Source organism: Thermobia domestica, chromosome 12 (genome assembly GCF_964235325.1).
Source record: "Thermobia domestica chromosome 12, izTheDome1.hap1.1, whole genome shotgun sequence".
NCBI classification, from domain to species: Eukaryota; Metazoa; Arthropoda; class Insecta; order Zygentoma; family Lepismatidae; genus Thermobia; species Thermobia domestica.
This window is the reverse complement of record NC_137465.1, coordinates 159,297,839-159,325,062: the sequence shown is the minus strand read 5'-3', so window position 1 is coordinate 159,325,062 and position 27,224 is coordinate 159,297,839. Positions and strand designations below refer to the sequence as shown.

Here is a 27,224-nt window from a genome sequence, read left to right as displayed (position 1 = left end):
AACTTTATGAATGTTTCTTTTGTGATTTTTTTATAGTTTGTTATTATTGTTATGGAATTGCAATCAAAGAAAAATTCTAAATATTGTTTCGTTTTAATAATGTTTACTGTTGGTAAAATACATCGAAGTGCCGTACTTTTTTTTGGGGGGGGGGAGAGGGTCATACAAAACCCTACCAGAGGCATTTATTGAAATCAGAAGTATCTTTGGTATCTATTTATGTATAAATGGGTCAGAACCAAAGTGGATTCAAATAATTCCTATCTTTATTCACTTTTTTTTACTGATATGCAAATTAAGTCGTTGTATTCCTTTAACTTATAAAAGTTGTAGTAAACTAACTTAGACTAAATTAGTTCTTCTGTACTCTGCAGTATTTTGAAATTGTCCATATGTAATTCTATATAATGGTTTCACTTGTGCAACTGTTTATTTTTTTGTCCTTGTGAAATGGCTCTTGACAATTATATTAACAAGTATGTAAAGATCAGTACAATGTATTTTTATCAGGAGTCCTTCGTGAGTGAGTCGGCAGACATATCGCCAGTTAATTCTGGTTTCGAGTTCAAATTTCTCTTGGATGTAAGCCGAGAAGCGGTTTGGATTTCGCTTTAAGCTTATGTAACCCCTTCCAGCGTAACCCAATTGTTGTATAATAACACCAAGGCGAAACAAACTTATTTCTGTCCATATGTGATATAAATGCATAGAGCAAATTATTTAAACCAAAAAAAACCTGGTTTAAACCAAACAACCGGGTTTAAACCAAAAAAACCTGTTTTTTTTAAAAAAAATAAAAACCATGGTTTTTGCCAACCCTGACTCTCTATATCTTACTGTTTTTGTTTGATGGCGATAAACGTTGAAACCAAAAATCGTTAATACGAATCACTTTCAATATGAATATTGGGTTAAGGGAGGAGATGAAACCTATTCTTACTATTAAAGTATTAATTAATTAAAGAGAGAAACAAAAAGGAAATAAAAACAAATTATATTTGTGGAATAAAATATTAGAACACATGTTTAAGAGAGCGAGGATAATGATTCAAGACAAATAATTTTCTGTACACTTATTTTTCTCATGCACTTAATTCCTGATTGATTACTATATTCCATTTTTTTTCCAGAAAAAAAAAATGAACAGACACTAGACTCATTTACGTCCAATGGAGATTTTTGCTTGTAGGGTCTACCTACTAGAAGAAAGAAAATATTTTTGAATGCTATGCCTAATTTGTTGATATAGGTTTACGGAATGCGACATGTCTTCTGTGGGGTCAGGGTTTCTGTCCCCAGGGGTTCCATCAACGAACTTGGTTTCTGTATAGCGATCAATGTGAAAACTGGAAATGGTAGATTACTTCCATCAACGAACTTGATTTCTGTATAGCGATCAACGTGAAAACTGGAAATGGTAGATTACTTCCATCAACGAACTTGGTTTCTGTATAGCGATCAATGTGAAAACTGGAAATGGTAATTACTTCCATCAACGAACTTGATTTCTGTATAGCGATCAACGTGAAAACTGGAAATGGTAGATTACTTCCATCAACGAACTTGATTTCTGTATAGCGATCAATGTGAAAACTGGAAATGGTAGATTACTTCCATCAACGAACTTGGTTTCTGTATAGCGATCAATGTGAAAACTGGAAATGGTAGATTACATCCATCAATGAACTTGGTTTCTGTATAGCGATCAATGTGAAAACTGGAAATGGTAGATTACTTCCATCAACGAACTTGGTTTCTGTATAGCGATCAATGTGAAAACTGGAAATGGTAGATTACTTCCATCAACGAACTTGATTTCTGTATAGCGATCAACGTGAAAACTGGAAATGGTAGATTACTTCCATCAACGAACTTGGTTTCTGTATAGCGATCAATGTGAAAACTCGAAATGGTAGATTACTTCCATCAACGAACTTGGTTTCTGCATAGCGATCAATGTGAAAACTGGAAATGGTAGATTACTTCCATCAACGAACTTGATTTCTGTATAGCGATCAACGTGAAAACTGGAAATGGTAGATTACTTCCATCAACGAACTTGGTTTCTGTATAGCGATCAATGTGAAAACTCGAAATGGTAGATTACTTCCATCAACGAACTTGGTTTCTGTATAGCGATCAATGTGAAAACTGGAAATGGTAGATTACTTCCATCAACGAACTTGATTTCTGTATAGCGATCAACGTGAAAAGTGGAAGTGGTAGATTACTTCCACCAACGAACTTCATTTCTAACTTTTGACATGATGGCGAAAACTGATGCCGATCCACCAAATTGTACTTGAGATATTGTGTCTCCCGGACGGGCGAACAGAAAGGACAAAAATGAATTTTAGTTGGTAACCCAAACTCCTTAAAAAAATATAGAAATGTGTTCCGACACCTCAGAGAAGTGACGGAGATGACGTCAAATAAAATACATGAGGTTAATCAAGAAAAGGAACAAAAATACAGAGAAAAACGCACAAACTGAAAATACGATGCCCAAAATGTAGTATTTTAAATCAGGGTTGGCTGGTTTAAAGCAGCTGTTTTTTTTTTTCACAAAAAAAAAATGGTTTAAACCAAAAAGAAAGAAAGAAGAAAAAAAAGGAAAAATGCTTTAAATCGTGTGAACTTCATGATGACATTTCCACATATCAAACCATCTGCATTAGTTTTATCTCCTTTTCACCTTTTAATCAAGGTGTCCCATGTTCAATTCTCGGTCGAATCATAACCCTTCTTTCATGTGTAAACCAAGTAGCAGTTTGGATGTCACTTTAAAGCGAAAGTCTTCTTTATAACATCGGTATTACATAAAGATGTTAAGCCTAAACATACGAAAGGAAGTCAAATTGTATATTTTTGCTTGCCTAAATGTATTGATAGACATTGGCAAAATTTATCGACTGCCTACGTAGCTTCCAACATTAGTTTGGATTGGACTTCGTTTTAGTTTTGTTGAATGATATCTACATACTAAATTTGGAATTTAATACCTCAGTTTTAGCGTACTGATTATGATACGTTGACCTTAGATTTTACATGCAAAGCAATAACAGGATTTGCTTTGCATTTAAAGTAATAACAGGATTTTCCCAATGCCTAACGCGGGAGTTTATCGATTTATATGTAATTCTGTATAATGGTTTCACTTGTGCAACTATTTATCTTTTTGTCCTGAAATTACTCTTGACAATTATATTAAGTATCTAAAGATCAGTACAACGTATTTTAATCAGGAGGCCTTCGTGAGTGAGTCGGCAGACTCATTGCATTTGTAGCCAATTAGTCCCGGTTTCGAGTCCAAATGGAAGACAATTTCTCTCGAATGTAAGCCGGGAAGCTGTTTGGATCCCGCTTTAAGCTCATAAGACCCCTTCCAGCATAACCCTGTCGTTGCATAATACCAGCAAGGCGAAACAAACTTATTTCTGTCCGTATGTAATATAAATACATAGAGCAAATTATTTAAACCAAAAAAAAAAAAAAAAATTTTTTTTTTAAAATAAAAACTATGTTTTTTGCCTACCCTGATTTAAATGTAACTGACTGCAAATGACGCGCGTCCCAGTCCTTTCGGTACCTTACTTTGTACACTCAGACTCCTACACTCCGAGAGAAGATTTGACCCAGAAAATCCACAATTTACTACCATAATTATTATGCCCTCCTAAAGTAAACCTGCTTTGAGAAATGCACCATCAACATATATAAAAATAAAATTGAGTAGGTTTGCGACTTAATAACTCTTGAACCACCAAACCGATTTCAGTCAAATTTTCAACATAGATGAGGTTCGGAACCGGGAAGTTTCCTATCATTTTGCTTCGGCGGTAGATCTTAGGGGAGGGGAAATATATGAAAATAAACAGAACTTAATAACCCTTGAACCACCCGAGCGATCTCTGTCAAACTTTCAACATAGATAAGGTTCGGGCCTGGAATGTTTTTACGGGGTATGTTTAGTACAAGGGGTCCAGAAGCACGTAAAAATCACAAAATTTACAGGAGAAATGAGTGATGCAAGTACTTAGACGTAATATAACGTAACCAACTCTAACCTAACCTAACATAAACTAACGTAAGCTAACCTGAACTAACCTAAACTAACGTAATATTAGTAGAAATAAGCGAAATTCTATCATCTTTTGGAAAATTATGCGGGACTCCTACACTAATATAACATAAACTAAACTAACCTAACGTAACCTAAACTAGCCTAATCTACCTTAAACTAACCAACCCTACCATAAACTAACCGAATGTGAACAGAAATTACCAAAATTGTAACATTTTTTAGAGAAAAGAGCTGGACCCCTTCTGCTAAACATAGGCCGTTTTTACCATTTCACTTTTACAGTGCAGCGCTAGGGCGGGTGAGGGGAGGAGATATATGTATAAAAAAAAAAGTGACTGATTTCATCACGTTTAAATCATCCGACCTACATTAATCAAATTTTCAACATGGATGAGGTTCAGACCTGGGGTGGTTTTTATCATATCATTTTGACGGTAGAGCTTAGGAGCGGGGGAGGGATATATCTGATGTAGTAAAAAGTAATCCATTATGTTGCCAATAGATGGCTTCAGTGATCTGTATCTCGCGTTGTATAAGTCCGATCGGATTCAACGAGATGGCGTTCAAACGATGAGATTGCGTACTACAAACACTGTTCAGATAGTTGTAATGAGTTGACTCAGTGTTGTGTGAGCGCGAGTCAAAATGGACACTAGCAAAGAGAAAATACGCTATATTTTACAGTTTTTCTTCGATAAAGGCGAAAACGCAAGCCAGGCGGTTGCAAATGTGAATAGTGTTTATGGTCCAGATACTGTAACAGCCAATCACGCGCAATTTTGGTTTCGTCGATTCCGTTCCAGTAATTTTGACGTCAAAGATGCACTACGCACCGAATCCCAAGTGTCGAAAATGTCGATAAAATCATGGACATTGTCGCGTTCGACCGTCATGTAGCACTGTGTCGATTGCCCAAGAGCTAAACATTGCACAAAAAACCGTGTGGAACCATTTGCATAAGGCTGGATACAAGAAGAAGCTTGATGTATGGGTGCCACACGAGTTAACGATAAAAAACCTCATGAACCGAATTTTCATCTGCGAATCGCTGCTGAAACACAACAAAATCGACCCATTTCTGAAGCGGTTGGTGACTGGCGATAAAAATTGGATCACTTACGACAACGTCACGAGAAAACGGTCGTGGTCGAAGCGCGGTGAGCCGGCGCAAACGGTACCCAACCCAGGATTGACGGCCAGGAAGGTTTTGCTGTGTGTTTGGTGGGATTTTCAGGGAATTATCTACTCTGAGCTGCTCCCCTACGGCCAAACTCTTAACTCGGAACTGTAATGTCAACAATTGGACCGTGTGAAGGCAGCAATCGCCCAGAAGCGGCCAGCTTTGGCTAATAGGAGAGGCATTGTGTTTCACCAGGACAACGCCAGGCCACTCACATCGATAGTGACACACCAGAAGCTCCGGGAGCTTGGTTGGGAGGTTCTTATGTATCCACCTTATAGTCCGGACCTGGGACCTAGTGATTACCATCTGTTCCTGTCCTGGCGAACACGTTTGCTGGTGAAAAAGTCGCTTCAAGAGAGGCTTGTGAAAATCGACTGTCTCAATTTTTTTGCCACTAGGGACAAGGGCTTCTATGAGAGAGGCATCGTGATATTACCTTCCAAATGGCAACACGTTATCGAACAAAACGGCGCATATATGACCTAAATCGGATCATTCTAACTACGGTAAGTCATGCCTTCAATGTCTTGCCAAAATAATGGATTACTTTTTACTACACCATATATATGAAAATGAATAAAACTTAATAAATCGTGAACCACCCAACCGATCTCGATCAAATTTTCAACATTGATGACGTTTGGGCCTGGGTTAATTTTTTATCATTTAATTTTGACGGTGTAACGTAGGGGGGGATATATATGTAAAAAATAAAAATGAAACTGACTGTCTTTGTGACTTCATCACTCTTGAACCACCCGACCGATATCAATCAAATTTTGCAATCGACGATTGCCAAACAACAAATTTTGTCACTACCCTCGCTTACGCGCATACCCACCGTCGCTAACGCGCCCGGTCCTTCGTACGCACGCCGGCGCGAGCCCACCAGCTTTTCCTTGCCCTAACTCGGTTAGGTAGCATTCGGGCTTTTTAGTGGCCACCTAGCACAGGTTGGTTTGGTTTTTGCATTAGTTTTTATGCGCCTAACGTAATGTAACGTAACTTAATGTAATCCAACAGAATATAAGCGAATGCAGTACATTTTGGTGCTTTTTTTTCAGTTTTCAAATTGGTCCGGCGATACGGCACTAATGCCTAAACCTACACCTTGACTTCTCCGTTACATTATCTTCTCCACTTAAACTGTTACTGTTCTCCCTTTAGAGGTCTCAATATGTACATTAATTGTTCCCAATTAACTATTATTAAAGTAACATTACTGTAATCTTTTTTAAAATTAATAATCTGGTTAGCATTAATCTTTCCGAAACTTTGAATCACTATTTTTTTGTGGTCAGGCTTAAACAGAATGACAAAGTGAGCACGTAATTTAATTTGCCTTTACTTGTTAGCAATTCCTGCTAACACTTCAGTTAAGTGCAAAGCACAATAAAAAAACCTCCCTTCCACTAGACTGGACTGCCACCTAATAAAAAAGAACCCTTGCACTTAATTTCTGAATATTAACTCCCTAATTGGTCTACAGCGCAAAAATTGGCTATATCTAGCAATAACGCGCCAAATAATACACCTCAAAACACCTGAAATTGCTTCAAGTACACAAGCATTCTGAAGTATCTCATTACTTTAAAATATACGTTACCCATATTACGAAAAATACTCATGAAACACACTTACTCTCCTGAACCGCTGCCATCTTCAACTTATTCATTTCCGTTTGTTTATCAATAACAACGATAAGAAAAATTGATAAACATAAACGTCAATTCCGACGAAGCGAGCCAAACAAAAGCAAAACCATAAGCGTTTATCACTATGGCATGCTACTGTTTCAAAATCAATTGCCTGTAATTCCGTTCGTGAGTTCAAGGACTTCAAAATTATACTTAAGTAAGGACATGCTTTCAGAACAGAGTAGTTCCATTGGATAGTTCATACTTTATAAGTCTTAGCAAAATTTTAAGACAACAATATTACAAAAAGACCTTGTTAACAACATTGCCTGTGTGTCTGAAAAAAAATCTGCACTGGATAGATAATTCCAAGACGCAGAATTTGCATTACTTACGTCAGGTCTCAAAATCTGAATGTGATGTATCGAACGAATAATAATAATAATAATAATAATAATAATAATAATAATAATAATAATAATAATAATTACAGCCACAAGTGCCCCAAAGAAAGAAGGTTTTTACAAGCATAGGGTGCATACAAATCGAATTAACAACATACAACTGATTATACAAAAATAGATGAACTGTATAAAATATTAGTTCAGAAAAATAACAAAAACATGCAGTATCTGTTACAAACTGGGAAATACAAAAATAACAATAGTTAAAAAAAAAAGCATTAACATACAAATAGAAAAGTTATACCATATAGGATAAGTATACAGTATAAAATTCTAAAATGGATTATTATTTACCATGTAGTTGTAACAGTTTACAAAATATTGAAAAAAAAGTTCAAAAAGACACTATGTAGCTGCTATTACAAATTGAAAATAAATATTTCTAAGTTAAACACATCAAGTAATATACTGATTCATAAGGCTAGTAATAGTGACGAAGATAAAATAAGCATAAAAAAATTACATATGACACAAATAAAAAAAATCCATGACCAAGTTAAAAAAAAGTGCAGTATACGTAGTAAAGAAGGAATTAAGCATAGAAGAAAAGATAATAGGAAAATAAAAGACGAGAGAATAATAAAAAAAACATAAAAGAATTTTTCAAATGGTACCTTACAAACTTTACAAAATGCCCTCCAGAAATATAATAAATATAAGAAACAAACATGTGTATCTGTTCAGAATTAAAAAGGTTCTTACAATTTGATTTTAAAAAAAATACAATATAAATATAAAACAAATCCATACAGTATTTAGTGAAAATACAAAACAAAATTAAGACAATCAGTTGCAAGCATAAAAATACTTAGACATTTCGTACTTTGTTTAAAAAATAAAAAAATAATTCACGCACCTTCTTGAAACTCGTATGAAACGAATCAAGAACCGGATAAAAGTTATTAGCTGTTTCTCTACTTTTATATATTGAAGACCTAATTACATATTTACTAATAAACGGAACAAATTTCCTAATGTTTCTGTGAGGAATTTTTAAAGAGAAAAAGTTCTCTAGAACAAAATCTCCATGCAGAATTACATGGAAAAATTTAAAGTCAAAGAACCGACGCCTGTCAGACAGAAGGGTAAGATTAAGATCCACCCTTTATATCTGACAAGCTCGCCTCTCCTATTTCTTTTCCACTTTAACCAGGCTAGGAATGAATTTTGAAATGATTCAATCGAAGAACTAAAATATTTTGCTTCTCTATTCCAAATTACCGTACAATATTCAAGATGAGACCTAAGATTGCACATATAGAAAATTTTGCAGGTGTTAATATTAGTAAAGTATGGACATAACCATTTGAGCATTGTTAAATTTCTCCTAGCTTTGGAGATTACAACCTGAAGATTTTTCTGAAAAAGCAATTTCCATCTAATATTACTCCTAAATCTCTAACATGCTTAACGAATTGGATATGTTGATTTCCTATCCTGTATTTGTAGATGGAAGAGTTAACTTTCCTCGAAAATGTTATTTCTTGCGTTTTATTGAAGTTCAGGGATAGGGAATTCTCTTTGGACCATTTCATTATGGTATCTATATTTTTTGCAAAGTATCTTGATTTTGTTTGGACTTAATTTGACTGAAAATTTTAATATCATAAGCATATAACAGATATTTACAAGTTAAATCAACACCCATGTTATTAATATACAGCAAAAACAATAGAGGACCAAGATTAGAACCCTGGGGTACTCCGGAGGTATTACTATGAATAGCAGATAGTTTCCCTTTATATTTTACCACAAATTTCCTTTCATTTAAATATGAAGTCAACCAATCAATAACACAGTTAGGCAAATTATATCTTTTCAATTTGTTTATCAATAAGTGATGTGGTAATTTATCAAATGCCTTAGCCAAGTCCAAGTAAATAGCGTCAACTTGACCACCGGCCCAAATAACTGGAAGCGTATAATGCATAAGACTTGCTAAATTAGTTAATACCAGCCATAAATCCATGTTAGTTTATATTAATTTCATTCTTTACTTTATTATAAACATATTTAGATTATTTTCTCAAAAATTTTTGGAATTACCTTCATTACAGAGATTGGTCGAAAATCATTAATAGACATTCCATTAGTTTTAGGTATGGATGTTATAGAAACCAATTTCCATACATCAGGATAATTACAAGTGGATAAACTACAATTAAACATAGAAGGCAATATTGGTGCAATTGTTTCACCTATTCCTTTAATAATGAAAGCTGGAATTCCGTCTATCCCACTTGACGATTTAATCTTTAAAGTTCTGATAACTTCCAATACATGTTGAATAGTAATTTCTGGGAGTTTAACTTGACCAAATTCTTCAAATGAACATTGATTTTTAGTAGTACTAACCGAGAAAGTTTGAAAGAGCGATGAAAAATAGTTGGCAAACTTTTCAGCCAACATACTATCACCAGTCAACAAAACATCATTACCAGATTTACCTTATTTTTTGAACCATTGACATATTTCCAAAAAAATTTAGGGACAATTGTAAGATCATTTTCTATTTTACTAAAATGAATTTGCCTGTCCACATTTAATTGAGTTTTGAAAGCTCTTCTACAATTAGAAAAGACTACATAATCATTTTCACATTGAGAAGTTTTGTATTTTTTATGAGCCTGATTTTTTACTTTCCATAAAGATATCAATTTTTTTGAATACCATAAGGGAAATTTAGATTTTTTAGGCCTAGATTTAGGAATATTATACTCCACCGCAGAGTTAATAACTTCCTCTAGTTTGCAAGCTACTAAATTGAGATCATACACCAATCAGCATTAGCAATTTGAAGATATAAGGATAAGTAGTCACCTTTAGCATATAAAAATCTTTCAGTGGACTCATATACTTTACAAACACTGGATAAAAATACTTTAGTTACAATTGAATAGTGGTGTGCATCATTAGCCACCATATACTCATCATGTCTTTCCGACACTATAGATGCGTTAGTTAAAACTAAGTCGAAATCCGATATTGCTGGTTCAATACTTAGATTCGTATTATCCAAAAACGTTGACAGTAATTGAAACCTGACTTTAGAGTAATAGTGTATTCCTGGTAAAGGCTCCTTAATCAACCAATCTATTTTAGATATTAAAATCTCCAAAAATTAATACATCATTTTTAACAGGTTAAGTTTACTGGAGATACAATTTAGATAGTTCTCAAATACTTCAAGAGGAAATGTTGGATGAAAATATACACAAAAGATTAGATTTTTAGTCGACTTACACCTAAGTTCAATCCAGACACATTCATTTACACTTTCCAAATCATATCTTCGAAACACCTGAAAATTATTTCTGACAGCAATTAAAGATTCCTCTATCACCACCTTCTTCACCATAACACCTGTCCGCTCTGAAACAAGTATAAGTATCTGGGAAATAATCCCGATAATCGTGAATTTCAGATAACCAAATTTCGGTTGCGGCCACAATATCATAGTCACAACTAGAAATTTGAAGAAGAACTCGTTACTTTTAGTACGCAATACACGAACATTCTGGTACCAAATTTTAAGACTCTACATGCTTAGCATGAGAATTAGTATTCCCAGGAAATTCATCCTGATTCCGTAATTTTACAAAGAAAGGAACAATTAAAAGACCTCTAGGCCACATTATAATAATAATAATAATAATAATAATAATAATAATAATAATAATAATAATAATAATAATAATAATAATAATGCTTTATTCGTATTAAGACTACTGTGCTAAGCACAACACAGGACACGCAGGCACGAGCTAAAGCTAGTGGTTAGATAGTTTCACGCAGGTAACTGCCTAAAGGAAAGACAGCTTGCCACAGCAGTAGTGAAGAATTAACACTAACAAGCATTGAATCTTTCAACAACAACAACAAAAAGACCACATTCAAATTCGGATCAGCTGCGACAAGCCAATTGTATACATATGGTAGTATATAGCATGATCGCAACTACTAATGATTGACATAATGAAATCACTGGACAATACTGAAACGGAATTATTTAGTTTAATGTTTCACGTTTATTCTCTTGAGGTTAAAAATGATAGACAATTAATAAGAGTAAATGAAAAAGTAGGCCTAATTATTTTTTGTGTTCAAGAGGGAATAGAACCCGGAACCGCATACACCAAAGGAGCACGTGCAACTTGCTAGACCAACGGGAAGGGTTGAAAGCTAATATTTTATCTGAGGATAAAAAATTCTATTCACAATTATTTACAGTACTTTACTTACAGTAATTTACCTCTAACAACAAAAAGAAAAAGCAATCAAGTTTTACGTCTCATAGTTATGGCGACTAGGATAAAGGTGGCGGTGGTTATGAGAAATCAATGAAATGATGGAATGAAGAAAGTGAGGAGAAACAGAAGAAACCCGAGAAAACCCACCCACACACGCTGTGTCCACCAAAAAGTTCACTTGGCGCGAGCTGGGATCGAACTAGGGACTCTGTGTGCCTGAGGTGACCGCTATACATTTGTTATAACTTCCTGACTTATTCTCTATTTCAATCACATTTCAGTACTTCTAGAATCGACAGGGAAATGAATTCAGAAACATCGACAATTAAAATTCTTCCCTTCCTACTACAGAGGGACTCAAAAACCACAGAATCATCAGTCTAATAAAGATGTCAACCCGCTCGGCTCGGTTCAACTGAGCCAACAGCTCGAGCCGGCTAGGTTCGGCTCAGCTTAAGTGGGTCTTTTGCTCGAGCCGGCTCGGTTGCAATAAGCAAACGGGTCGGTTCGGCTCAGGTGAGCCGTCGGCTCGAGGCGGCTCCGCTAGAGTGAGCCATTGGCTCGGCTCGGTTTGGTCCAACTGAGCAGAGGAGTCGAGCCGGCTCGGTTGGGTGAGGTGTGGGCTCGGCTCACTTCTCGGTTTGGCTCGGTGGGGACTGAGCCGTAAGGCGAGCCGCTCAAGCCGTTGACAACACTACAGTCTAACACCTCATTCTACTCAGCTACACCCACCGGCTTCCACTGAGACACTGCGGCTCCTAACTTTGTAATAGCTTGTAATAATATTCATTATTTTCACCCTAGCAATCAGCTATCGAGTCACGGTGATTAAATTATTCATAATATGTATTTTACTTATTTACTAAAAGATTTACGATACAGCCAAAATATCATTATTTTTGTAAAATGTTTATTGTTTTCATGAATGCAAAGAGTGAATATTCTACTTGGGTTTAGAGCTATCGCTACTACACTTTTAATTGACGACTAAGAGTTTATGTTCACTATTTCTGTCCATTTTCTACAAATTACTTGCAGAGATTATTCGGAAAAAATGTTTTATTTTAGTAATGTTTCATTAAAGTTTAGTTATATGTTAATTACTATTTCAAATATTTATGTTTCCCCTTCCTGCTAGGATAATGATTAGAAATGAAGTTTCCTCTTTTTATAAAATTCTTCATAATTGTAATACTTTATTTAAAGGACGTAATTCTGGACTATTTGCAAATATTCAAATAAACTAGAATGAAGACTATAATACTAAGCAACATTATTAGAACAAAACATTGCTGTTTAAGAAATTGACAGAATCAAGCTTTTCTTAAGAAAAAAAGGGCAGCATAAGGTATGGGATTCGAACTGATGATTGTGGATAAAAACAAAATACGTGGGGAGCAAGCGATAACTCTCTACTCTACTTGTGCTCAAGAATTAATAATGGTTCTCCGCAGGAGTCGATCCGTGGACTACTAGTTCTTCAGACATCTTGCTATCGAATACTCTACGAGGGAGGACGGCCAGAGCAGAGAAACTGATTTATTTGTTCAAGAGACATGCGCACATTGCTCTGGCTTCGTTACCTCGAACTGGGTGAGAATTTACACAACTAACTCGGTCTTCAAATTTTACACGTGATTTCGCCAATAAGTTATTATTAAATTTAACGCTATATGCAACGTTGATAAAGCATTAAAGGAATAACACAAATTACAAGTAGTGATCGAATTTACAACTCTAGTCACAAGAACGATTCTTTTCAAGATGTCATCTCACCTTCCTATCTAGAAAAAGACCCGGATTCAATTCCCGGCAGGAGCTCATGTGTTTCAGATTCTACGTTAATCAGTAGGTCCCGTCTCATATAGCCTTGCTGCTGAAAGGAACGTTAAACTCAAAATCAACTCAACCTATCTAGAAGAAGAGCGAAACAAAATTCATTACTGCTACCAGCTAACAAATATTTATACTCCCTTTCATGTTCTCGTAAAATAATAATTCTATCTGTCAATCCGTAAATGTAATAATAAGTTATTATTACGTTCATGTGTAAACCTAAAAAGAATCTGACAAAGTATATCTCTTCTGTTCCTATCAATGGCTTCGACTATGTGTCTTTTTCTTTCCTTCTTTTGTCATTCTACTACTACTACTACTACTACTACTACTACTAATAATAATAATAATAATAATAATAATAATAATAATAATAATAATAATAATAATAATAGTAATAATAATAGTAAATTGACACTGTTTTCCTCCGAAACTTGCGACTTTAAGGTTTACAGGGCAGAGCTCTGCCGACAACAACACACTAAACATTGTTCATAAAAAAACCGAAAAACATTATTCACTAACCTATTGTTTACGGTTTGAACTACAAGAAATTATTATATTTCTTCGCGATAATGTGAATCAAAAATGACATGTTGTGTTTCTACACAATTTTCTTTTCTGGGATGACTTGATAATTTTTTTAAAAAACTTCTATTGTTGTAAAGAAAATAAATAATATGTCTTCAGGGGGAATCGATCTGAGGAGCCCGTGAACTTGAGCCCACAGTATTACCGATTACACCATCAAGACCTGCTTGCAAAGAAAACGCTACCTTGAGTGATTTGTTCAAAGAGTCCAAGCACTTTACATCGCATTGTATTTTGTTTTTCTTGTTTCGTTTTTATTGCATTCAGTATGTGTTTTTCGTACAATGCTCGAAAAAACAAATACACTTTTCGCCACAATGCCCAGGAATATGTAACTGATCAGCAAATAGAAAGCTATTGGCGAAATGATATGGGCTAATGTGTAGTATTTTATTTTCATAGCAGCAAGGGGCAAGATATTATCCCGTAGAAAACATGCATTTATTTGTTTGACAGACAATACACAAGTGTGTTGCGAACAAGTATTCTCAAAACTGAAATTAATTAAAACAAAATTGTGCTCTCTCTCTCCCCTGTCTCAGGACATATTGGAAACTTTTATGTTTATCAGCATGCAATATGATGTCTCTAGTATTATCGATGTTGAAAAGGTGTTAAAAGAGTTCTATGAATCTTCCGTAGAACTGAAGAGGTTGTGGCGCTGTTAACTTAGAAAGTGGTTAGCATCTTATGTTTCCTTTGACTTTGACTCTACCAGCAGCGCAGTATTATATAATTCAGTAATATGTGTTATATATTTTAATACTTATAATAAACTAATATGCCTGTGGGTTTATAACAACTTTTGGTTTCCTAGAGACATATAGACGATAAATAAAGTTTGGTACACATATACATTAGAAAACATAGGATAAAATCTTGAAATGTTTCAACATACAATTGAAGGTTTTTGTGCATCCACTGAAACAACATCCGTGAATCAGTTACTTTATCTTTGTGTTATAACTATTCGTAATACTCGGGGAATTTGTGAGTATTAACTCTAATTTCAGGCTATATTCAGTTAGCATTTTATCAAACCCCGTTGGAAATAGAGTGTCATAACAATAAAAATAAGAATATGAAACTTAGTATACTCTGTGAGGCTCCAACATGCTACATTGGAAGGGAAGATGGGCCCCTCCGAGTGAGACTCCTGCCGGGGCCCCATATCTCCAGTCCGAGACTGTCAGCATCAAGTCTGCGAAAGCAACAACAAACAGAGAAATTATCTTTTCAATCAACTGACGGGTACAATCATTCAAAATACTTTGCCTTTGCATTCATCAGGCTGAATATAATCATTAGTGAAAAAATAAAACATCACAGGGAGAGGAGGAATAGATTATAATCTTGGAAATGGGTTCGACTAATTTTTTTTTCTCCCAATCATTTACTTGAATATTGATTTTAAATGCAAACTTTTGTCACTAGAAGAGCCTCTAAGTGAACCTTTTCGAAAATCCAGAGGGGAGCAATTGCCCCCTCTTGTCCCCTCTCTGGGCGCCTATCTTGTAATGCTGCGACACAGCCCTTTGACGTAGGAATAGTTTTGCCATTACCTTTTATCCAATCTATGTAGTTTTCTCATTCCAGAACAACATATTGCCAATTTTAATTATGCTTCATAGCAATGCGAAGTGTTCAATTTGACTTTAATTTTCATTTCGGTTCTAACCAGCTGGTTAGGTGTTAAGAACGGCACCTACAGCTATTGTGTGACCCGAACTACTTCATTCAATCCTTTCTCCGGGATTCAAATGTGTAAGCACTGGCGACAAAGAAGAGATTCCTAGACATTCAGTTTTCAAATTGCTTAATAGATATTTTAGTACAATATTAATACAAATTTTCGTCATAAAAGAAATATCATCTTCTTCTATCTTTAAATTGAAGGGAAAAAGTTTTTATGTCAAATACAGGAGAGGGGATGATAAATAAACTGGAAGCATTTCCGGTACACAAATCATCTCCTTTTGAAGTTTACTGTAGAAAAGTATTCATCTTTTCTTTTCTTTTCTTCTTCTTCTTCTTTCTTTTTTTTTTAACGCAGCTAAGCACTAGAATATGTTGAAAGCATCTATCTAAGATTAGTGATTAACATAAATTTTTCTAGAAATAGGCAGTTTCGTCCTTATCATATTGAAACCCCTCGGCGATACCGGGTAACCGTGGGGGTCAGTTCGCCCCTGATTACATCAAAATTACTTGCTGTTAAGCAAATATTTATTACAGTGTGCGAATTGAAAAATTTTCCCAGGGGGGATGAATTTCACCTATATGCGCACCCAGTCCTCCCCCCATATATATATATATATATATATATATATATATATATATATATATATATATATATATATATATATATATATATATATATATATATATATATATATATATATATATACACTAACAAGTACAAAACAGTTGAGATGTGAGATCTTTCATAAATTTTCACTCAAGTAATATTTAGGTTAGCTACGCAAAGTAGACCTACTTATCTTTATGTCCACTTAAAAATACTCCAGAGGGGGGAAAAATTATCCCTGCCAGGGATAAAATTTTTCTTCTCCAGGGTAGGAAAGATTTTTGTCAGGGGGGGAAATCCCTGGCATCCCCCCCCCCGCCAATTCGCACCCTGATTTATTATCTCCACTCGAACACAATATGTCCCCATACTTTAGTTTTAACAGTCCTCATGCAGTTGACACTCGAAGCCCTATAGTTAGTTGCTTGCTTTGATTTATTTTTGAACTAATTAGCAATCAACCACTAGGAAGCAGAGATGGAGTGGGTCAGTGGGTCGGTGGGTCAAGTTTTTTGAGTGGGTCAGTGGGTCGTGGGTCAACAGCATGTGACCCACTGTGACCCTCCACCCACCGTGATCCACTGTGACCCACCACCCACGGTGACCCACTGTGACCCTCACCCACCATGACCCACTGCGACCCACCACCCACCGTGACCCACTGCGACCCACCGACTCAGTATGATCTACCGACCCTCTCTGCTCACTGCATTGTAGACAGTATCTTCTGAAGACTGGTAAATTTGTCTTCGTTTTACTTTCAAGACCTTCATTTCCCTTCCTTTTCTACTTGTTTCTGTCGCAGTAGCGTAACTAGAATTTTTCATAGGGGGGCCAATGAAGGTCCCAAGAAAATTGTGAGGGGGCCATCTCCAATGAATGATTTTTTCATATATATATATATATATATATATATATATATATATATATATATATATATATATATATATATATATATATATATATATATATATATATATGTGTGTGTGTGTGTGTGTGTGTGTGTTTTCAAGGTGAATGTTTTCATCTTTGTTGTTCATGATTTTACTCTTTTACGGTGAAAGTGTAAGAATTTACTACTTCAAACAACTAGGATACATTAATACAATTGATTTCCAATATAAGTAAGTAGTAATTTAATCGCTGCATTTAAAATATGTGTGGCTGGTAGATTTTAGTAGAAGCAGAGAAATACACTATTACAGGTCAAGAAAATAACTTAGAGGTTCATGCCTCGACTTAAAAGAGGATCTTTCTATTCTTGTGGGCAGCAGCAAACTTATCAACAACTTCTTCAAGATCTAACGATTTAGCAATTTTCTTCAATATAAAGTAATCCTAAGTTTTTCAACCTATCACCAGTCATTGAATTGCCTATATATCTTTAATCTTTTCAAACATGAGAATGGCCTTTCACATGTAGCACTAGAAACTTATATAAGAATTATATGTAACTTGTTGGTTTCTAGGAATGCGTTTTTGTAGACGCAAAGATGAACGAAATTCACCAAGGAATCAACTTTGGTTTTCTCTCGTCTTCATACAACTTAATTGTGTTTGGGAGGATTTTGAGTTTACATTTTAATATTTCCAGATCACTTTCATAATACTGGACCATATGTTCCACAATGTTGTAATTTAGAAAGTTTTCACCTTTTCGATGTAGAGTGGTGATCGATCTAATGATTTTGCTACATGATCCAAAGCGTTTTTCCGTCTCACTGATTGCTTTATCAATAGTAGGCAGAAAAATGTCTCTTAATATATTATCTTTAGAAAATTTGTCTTCTGCCTCCAATGAAGGAAGAGATTAATCCAAGATGAATTTGTGATATTTACATGGGGAATGTCTAATTCGTTTCCACAAGGAACCCCTATAGCCCACCTGTTTCCGGCTCTGGAATTTCAGGACCATTTTCTATGCATGTCGACAAATATTCTTGATAAATTTGTTCGAATGTTGTTCGTTGAGAGTCACATTCTCCAGACCACATTTTCGACAGCGTTTGAACTAGTGAGTCTACAAGAATAAAACCTTCCGACATGTCTGCATCTACTTGAAATAAGGCGAAGCTCAAAGTTACAGCATGGCAGCAGTAATATTAAATTTTACCCGAAAACATTCCATCTCGTATAGATGACATTTATTTCCCGGGTGGAATGATGGAAGTAAATAAATATCACAAGTTCCAGATTTGGTTTAATACCGCATAATAATATAAATAGTTGTTTGGTAGATAAACTGTATTAATAATAATAATAACAATAAAGTAAAATGTGATGTACGAGGACAAAAGTGCGTACGAGACAAACGTCGCACAGAAACAGGAACTGAACTCTAACAGGACAGTGATTTGCCGTTCCATCCCACTTTAAATTATGTCTTGCTCTCGAAGCTTTAGTTTCACTCTAAAGTAAACAGCCAATAATTATCATGTATTCTTAATATTTCAGAAAAATGTCAAAATTTCACGCTCTAAAAAATGGTAGCCTAATCAGTGACGAAACTAGACATTTGGTGCCCAGGACAAATTTTGCGATTAGCACCCATTTCATCTACATCCACATCAATAAACACACACATTAGTTTGCTGGCGCCCGGGCAACTGCCCCGGTTCCAGTGTCTTGTTTTGATTTGGCCGTAGTTCAATTATTTTCTGTTACTTTTACCCTTGAGCTCTAACACTGAGTAATGAATGTGCCTTTACGTTATTAAAATGATGAAGTGAGCACTCTTTGAAGCAAAAAGAGGAAATATGTTTTTCTTTCCCTAATATCAAACAGTGTTAGAACAGACATTTAACTCGGGACTCCTTGCAGCAAAAGAAGTATACATGGTCCTTTTCTTTCTTTCGTTTGTTTACCTTCACTACTTTTTAGAATTTGACGTGAATTCAAATACACAAACACTTCACACCCACACCGATTGGCCAAAGCTCAGCGGTAGAACATCAGCTTAAGATTCGAAAGATGGTGTGATTCATCCCTCGTGGATAAATATTTCAACTGAGGAGATTACCAAGATTCTTCCTCGGTGGCCCTTATTTCTATCCTTTGAGTCTCGGATGTTTCAAAGCCTTAAAATAAATTCAAATGTAGTTGAAATAACGCTACTATCTTGTAGTCGATGCTAAATTAATATTGTTAAGTTTTGAGATTAGATTTGAAGGAGGGACATTAATTAGTATATCCTGTTGAAAATCTATGTCACCACTGAGTCCCACAAACATCAGATAACAGGATGATACAACCTGGTCATGGGAGTAACTATACTTTTACACAAAACAGCATTACTGCCGCGACCAAGTTGTGTCATCTCGGTATCTTACCTGATGGTTAGTAATCATGAGATTGTAGCACTGGCTCTGTGATAAACTTTGGAATTTCTCTAGTAGTAGCAGTTTTGGGATTAAGCTACAGTTAAAATAGTTTAAAAGAAAATACTTCTGAAAGATTTACTTATAAAGAACCACTGATTTTTGTTAGCCTCATTTCCCCAGGCTTTAGTTAATAGAATAGGTCCAACAAGCGCTGACTCCGTTTTACTTGGAGATCGCTAGTATCGCTTATTAACATCGCAGCAGAAGGTTTCTACTTAGTTGCCACGGCCAAGAGCGTTAGGAAATTAGACGTACTAGAGACAAGACCAGAAGGTAGACGAGAAGGAGAACCAGTACTAGTAGCAAATAGTAGGTGTTGATAGTATTCAGTATCTTAATTTTCTCGAACTATTGGGATACGAACAGCAGAGAGAATGACAGAAAAAATAAAAACTTCTGCTCTCTTCTTTTACTGTATATTAAACAAGACCTCTCGATATTATTTGATAATAATAATAATAATAATAATAATAATAATAATAATAATAATAATAATACCAAATTATTTAATGGATGCTATACATTTGTTCTATGTCGCCATAATCGATGGAAATTAATTACTTAGTGTACGAAGACTTCTTTCGTCCAACACGAGTGTAGAGTTTTACTGCAGTGCATGCTATTTGTAAAGAAGTGTCTCTTATTTTAGTATGACTTTCAACATTGAAGCAAATCAGAATGCAGACTGATTTTGCTTTTTTTTTTTTTCGTTCTTTGTCAAAAACAAAGAACACAACCAGATAAGGGACAGAAGGAACGTTCAGATGCTGATGTCAATGCATGCATCTTACAAATTTAGATAAATTAGATCTTGCTGTACTCCAAACAAAAAGGAGCCTGAAGATTTTTGCTCGGAACGCAGACTATTGCAACGTACGATATTCTGCAGTTGGTAACTTTGTGTCCGAGATATGTTTCGGTAGTAATTTAACTTGCGGCCACTATTAATTCACCGTTTGTCGACCTATAGCAGTATCACTCCGTGTGGGGGGGCGCTAGGGGGGCCAAGATTTTGAGCAAGGGGGCCTGCCCCCCCAGGACCACCCTTTGCTCCGCCACTGTTCTGTCTACTTACCTGAGGTGAGTATATCTAACCAAGTGAAAAAAGAACTTCAGGACTTTTGGATATTGATGTTTTTAATTGTAATAATAGCAATAGGACTTCTACTACTACTTGGCTTTCGAGGTCTGTGAGTTTTTAGAGGAGCTAACTACTGGAAAAAATACATTTTTGAATTACTGTAATATATAAATTATTATATAAAAATTGAATGTAACTATGTGTGCCTGATCATCACGGTCAAATTGCAAAGGTTATTTTAGTATATAGTTAGGCCTTAATCCAAACTGAGATGTTATATTGCTTTTATTATAATGCATAATATCCTAAGGAGATAGAGAGGATCCGAATTTTTGCGGGGAAAAAAAATGAGTATCTCGCAAACCGTTAAACTTACGGAGCTGAAATTCAGTGTATTAACTCTTTATTGAAAATAAACAGAATGTGTCCTAGCATTTTTTTAAAATTCTCCTTTATGTGTGTATGTGGGAGGGGGGACTTTCTATATATGGAAAATTGGTTGTGAGTTGGTTTGCAAACACGATCGACAACGATCGATGTTATTTAAGAAATAAAATCAGAAACTAAGAAACAAACAAACAAACAAAAAAACAGTGCTTGGCTTCATATATCCATTGTTTTCTACTATAATAATTGCTGAAGCTTATGTTTATTATATGGAGCGCTTACAGCACAGGGCAATCAACCCAAAAACTTGTGACTAAAATAGCCATAAAATTTGTACTGTAAGCTTAATTACACGGAAATTTGAAGTTTGGATTGTACGCATAATTGTATGGAAAAATTTTACACTCTTTTTCCTTTACGTTGGTCTACTTACCTTGATTTGGAACTTTCAAATTTCATCCTTTTTTCCACTGAAAAGTATTGATAATTCAACAAGAAAATAATTATACTATGATAATTTAATTGAAATTCATCGTAATTTGGCACATGGCAAACAGCAGTGTGGTAATTGAAGGGGAAGAAGGAGGGAAATTCCCATTCACCTCTGAACACTCCAGGAACCTCGTTCCCTTTCGCTTTCTAGACGGGGGAGGGAACTTGGTAATGGCATTAAACCTTCATGTGTAATTACAAAAATTAAATTTATACACAAATAAGAAATCATCAGTTTATCAGGCTTTAATTGATAATTTATTCACAAGATTCCCTTTCGAAGGTGTGGTAGATGAAGTTTGTGTTCTCCATGAGTCGACATTGCCAACTGACGTGGTCGATATGGAAAAGATGTTGTATGGTGATAGAGAGATTATACTTCTTGCTGAGTATTTCAAAACTGACTAAGAAAAATCGTTATCAGTCTTACGTCTAACAAGCAGATTGTCGATGAGGAGTTGCAGAAATCGGGTAGAAGTATTATCAATTTCCACGTCAGAGTGCGAACGGGGATTTCCCCTTATGAATTTACAGATGACTGATATTAGAAATACAGGGTGTCCGAGAAGTCCTTCCCTGATTACAGAAATTGATAACTCAGGCTAGAAATAAGATAGAAATATGAAACTGGTGTTGAATTGTTTACAAACTATAAAAGTTTTGGTCACATCAGTACACTTCCACATGAGCACCCTTGGTAGCACGTAGCACATCTAGGCGATATTCAATTTCCATCCACACATTAGCCAACATCACTGGAGGGATCGATGCAACGACTGTGGTTATTCGTTGCTGCAGGGTTTCAAGATCTGGTACACGTGTTCGGTAGACCTCATCCTTGACATAACCCCATAAAAAGAAGTCTAATGGGGTTATGTCAGGAGAGCGTGGAGGCCAAGCTGTTGGTCCATCACGACCAATCCATCGCCCAGGAAATGTCCTATCGAGATAGGCACGGACGTCCAAACCCCAATGAGGTGGTGCACCGTCTTGCTGAAAAGCGACATCGGGGCGATACTGAAGCAGCTGAGGAACAGCATACAGCTGCAACATATCCAGGTACACTGCAGATGTGATGGTATCCTCAGCGAAGAAGAATAGCCCGATAATTCGATCGTGCAATAACGCGTACCAAACATTCACCTTTGGACTGCCTCTGGTGAACTCCCTGACCTCCCTGGGGGGTTCTGAACCCCAAATGCGTACATTATGGCGATTCACTACTCCACTGACAAAGAATGTCGCTTCGTCGGAAAAGGCAATTCGTCTGAGATAACCATTATCGTCCTCAATACGTGATAGCATTTCGACTGCAAAGTCATATCGACGTGTGCCGTCGTCGGGCAACAAGGCCTGAACGAGTTGCACTTTGTAAGCACGAAACAATAAACGTTTGTGTAAAATGTCATGGATAGAGCTTTTTGGCATCTGTAATTCACGTGAGGCCCTGCGCACCGATTTCTTAGGACTTCTCAGAAAAGACTGCCGCACAGCCTCCACCGTGTCTGCTGAGGTTCTTGGTCGACCAGACCTCGGAAGGTCAGCAACCGACCCTGTGTTCTTGAACTTCTCATACCAGGCTTTAATGCTCTTGACATCAGGTGGAGTCCTCCCAAATGTTGTCTGGAACTGTCTCTGCACCGTGGTTGGTGATTGTGTCTCATGGTACCACAGGACACACTGTGCCTTCTCCTGGTTGGTTGGCATGGCTTCTTGGGCTTCTTACTTACGTACTACAAACCTAAAACAAAAAAAAAAATGAGACTTGGTAAAACAGAACAAACCTAACACAGACAAAAACTTTTATAGTTTGTAAACAATTCAACACCAGTTTCTTATTTCTAGCCTGAGTTATCAATTTCTGTAATCAGGGAAGGACTTCTCGGACACCCTGTAGACTAAGAGCTGAAACATCGTCTAACTTGTTGTTCATCAATGTTAATGGCCCACCTCTAGACAAGCTCAAAGTACACGAGCTACTTATTTCTTGGCTGAAGGATGGACATCATTTTCGCTGCGGATGATTTACCACGAAAAAGTTACCAACAGGAAATAAATCCGATTTCAGATTTGTTTTAAGGTGGAAAATTACGAGTCATAGAAAATGTATACTTGTATTAGTAATGGCTTATTTGTGTTACTCAACTTTGTACCTATTTTTTAGTAAGTGTCTTCCTTGCTTTAGGTAAACTACTTTGAATAAATATTCATAATAATTGCAATTATGCATATTTGTAACTTAAATTTAACGTGGTGTTTTAGTGATTACACAAATTACAATTATGAACATACTTTATGGAGATGTTCTCAGGTAGGGTCCCCGGGCACCTTTATAAACTATGAAAAACTGATTTTTCAAGTTTTTTCTGAGAAAAATACTGTGAACTGAGAAAACATAACTTTTTCCATATTGTACAGGGGTATTTTCCTGTGAATAGAAGTTTCTTTTGGAATGCGTTCAGAAATTAACACCTGCAAGAATACTCTCTTAGTACAAGTATATTTTAGGCACACACTAATTTCCCCCCACCTCGAACTGTTTCAATTTCCTCATTGACAAACACTTTACAATTTTATATCGTAAAGGTCAGATCCACCGTTATTGTAACAGAGTGGTGCTTGAGCGATTGACTAGAAATTCAAACTCCGATTAGTGACAATTTCACAGTCTTGTTTTATTACAAGTGTAAACTCTTTAGTCAGTACAGAAGAGGCCGTGGATCGTGTTCAGAGTTGATGACGATGGATTTTGGTTAGTCAGAATATGTCACAGTGGATCAGAGTGGTTCATGGTGGGTGGTGGTTCACAGTGGGTCACCGTGGGTGATGGGTCATGGTGGGTCGTGGGTCAGAGTGGGTCACGGTGGGTGGTGGGTCAGTGGGTGGTGGGTCACGGTGGGTGGTGGGTCAGTGGGTGGTGGGTCACGGTGGGTTGTGGGTCAGTGGGTCGTGGGTCACGGTGGGTTGTGGGTCAGTGGGTCGTGGGTCAAGTTTTCATTGACCTACGCCAACTCTGCTAGGAAGTAGAAAATAAACTATGCATATGAGTTATTTTAATTTAATTTCTTATAGTACCTTGAAAAGTACTATCTTGCCGTCCATTATTTTTTAAAATGTTATAAAATATAATTTGCAAAGCAAACACTACCTTATTAGTTATTCCTGACATTAGATTCAATTTCATCTCAGTTAGAATAGTCACATTTAGTGGTGTGCAATATTATCTTGCGTTTATCATTTTTAAATTTTTTTTTTATATAAATTTACAATCATCTTCAAATTATATTATTTTACAATATTTTGCAACATCAACAATATAACTGGCTGAGAGTTATCAGCAAATAGTAATTTATTACCGTTATATATATAGCACACCTTAATGCAGATCGTTAACGACACAAGATATAGAATAATTTATATACTGCACCAGGTGCGGCTGCTGTTTTAGGTTCAACGGTTGTGCAACTGCTTACTTTTTAACCTCAAAAAACACTTTTAAAGGTTTTGAGTAAAAATAATAGGTTGGTCTTTATTGCAAGACAATATTGGTGCATGTCTCAAAAATGAGGATTGTAAAAAGTGCAAGAAACAGAGCTTTTACATTTATGTCTAGTTACTTTAGCGCTGTAATTACATCTAATAACATTGAGAATATGACAGGGAGCTTCTGTTTCTTAACATGGATAATCACATTTACACCTGCATCGCTCCTATTGTGGATAAGGATTGCAGTCACTTGACACTTGACTACCATTATTCTACTTTCGTGACAGTTTCGAAGTTCACCTTAAAGCACTACTATTGAACTTCGGATTCCAACTGAAACTTAGATCTAAGACTTACGTATCGTCAGCGCTGGAAGGGGCGCTAACCGTAGCGTCATTTCAGATTTTGCTTGAGGGGGGGGGGGCAAGATCCTCTATTCATATAAGAATTTCACGGTTTTTTTGTTAGTAGGTTGGTATACAATTGATTAAAACATATGTATTTCTCAAACTCAAGGGGGGCAATTGCCCCCTCTGTCCTCCCGAAATGACGCCCCTGGTCGCTAAAGTCAAAATATACCAATCTACTAAGCAGCTCTTGACAAAGTTTTTGTTATCCTTTGTAGGCAAGTGACAGAGGAATGGAAAGAAACAGAAGAATGGCCGGTTGTCGAAACGCAAACGCGCTCTCAAAAAAAAAAAAAAAAAAAAAAAAAAAAAAAAAAAAAAAAAAAAAAAACCGAATGTGAGTGTGGAGGTAGTGCATACAATTAAATTCGGTTTATTTCCACAAGGACAAAGAGAATGCTATTTAGAATATTTCAAGCATAATTCTTAATCTTTCTATTAAAAATTACACACATTGTTGTCTTATTTTATTGCATGAAAGCCTGGAAAGTGTGGTAGTGGTTTTGCTTTCTAATTCCTTAAATTAAATGGAATATACGTCTAACTAACTGTCTCACAAATATGCTACATTAGCTGAAATGCGTTCTTCACACGGGGAAAATAAATTTTTGGAAAATATTTGAACTCCCTTTTCTCTTTAGGATACGAATTTCAATGAAAATTTAATGATAATAATTTAAATACTCTATTGTAAGGATTTGAACCTTCTCTACTCTCCTTAGAATACTACAGGGTGTCCAATATACAATGCAACCCGGAGTTTGGAATGGTAGAACTTTTGAACCTGAAGTGATACACGAATAATGGTTATACCAAAATGAAGCTTTGTTCATGCATATATTTTTAAACTAGGAAGCAACGATTGAAGTACACTAGGAAACACACAGTGTTGCCAGATGTAACCGAAGGAGTATTTTTTTTTTTTTTTTTTTTTTTTGCAAAACATGTAAATTGACTCATAACTTATACTTATGGATGTTCTGTCGTTAATTTTCAGTTTCTTTAGTTGGAGTAGCTAGGAAACTATTTAGCAGAAAAACGAATTTTTCATTTCCTCCGATAACTAATCGGAGGAGGACTCTGAAAGGGAGAACTAGGGAAGTCGTAGTTTTCATAAATTAACACTCTGAATTGGCAACTTTGCTGATGTTTCAGTGTATCAAAAGGTGTGTTAAGGATCTGTCTACATTATACAATTCCTGAAAACAATGAAAAACAAACTTTGAAATTATCATGATAAAATTTTTACTTATATGCACCCGGCAACACTGCTATTCATTTCTATGGGGCTATTTAAAGCAAGAGGTATACAAGAACAATTCTCGAACTATTCAAGACCTGAAAACGAACATTCACAGTGCCATTGAGAACATTAATACTTCTAATCTTCGTAAAGTTGCTGCCAGCCTGGTGAAACATGTGAACCAGTGTTTGAATCAAAACAGGGGATACTCCCAGCATCCGTTGTAGATCTGGTAACTCATTTCTAATAGTAGCAGTGTTGCCGGGTGCATGTAAGCAAACGTTTTACCATGATAATTTCAAAGTTTGTTTTTCATTGTTTTCAGGAATTGCATAATGCAGACAGATCCTTAACACACCTTTTGATACACTGAAACGTCAGCAAAGTTGCCAATT

At 35.8% G+C, this 27,224-nt stretch overlaps 1 protein-coding gene across 3 annotated transcripts in view; it reads right to left on the bottom strand.

The window, feature by feature from the left end:
• Brd8 (Bromodomain containing 8) overlaps nucleotides 1-7,066 on the bottom strand; it is a 108,167-nt gene extending 101,101 nt beyond the window's left edge. For all 3 annotated transcript variants that reach the window (XM_081734319.1, XM_081734320.1, XM_081734321.1), the window contains exon 1: nucleotides 6,909-7,066. In XM_081734319.1, the coding sequence (XP_081590445.1) occupies nucleotides 6,909-6,942 (34 nt within the window). In that variant the 5' untranslated portion in view covers nucleotides 6,943-7,066. The remainder of the gene's footprint in view (nucleotides 1-6,908) is intronic.
• Nucleotides 7,067-27,224: the final 20,158 nt, after the last annotated feature.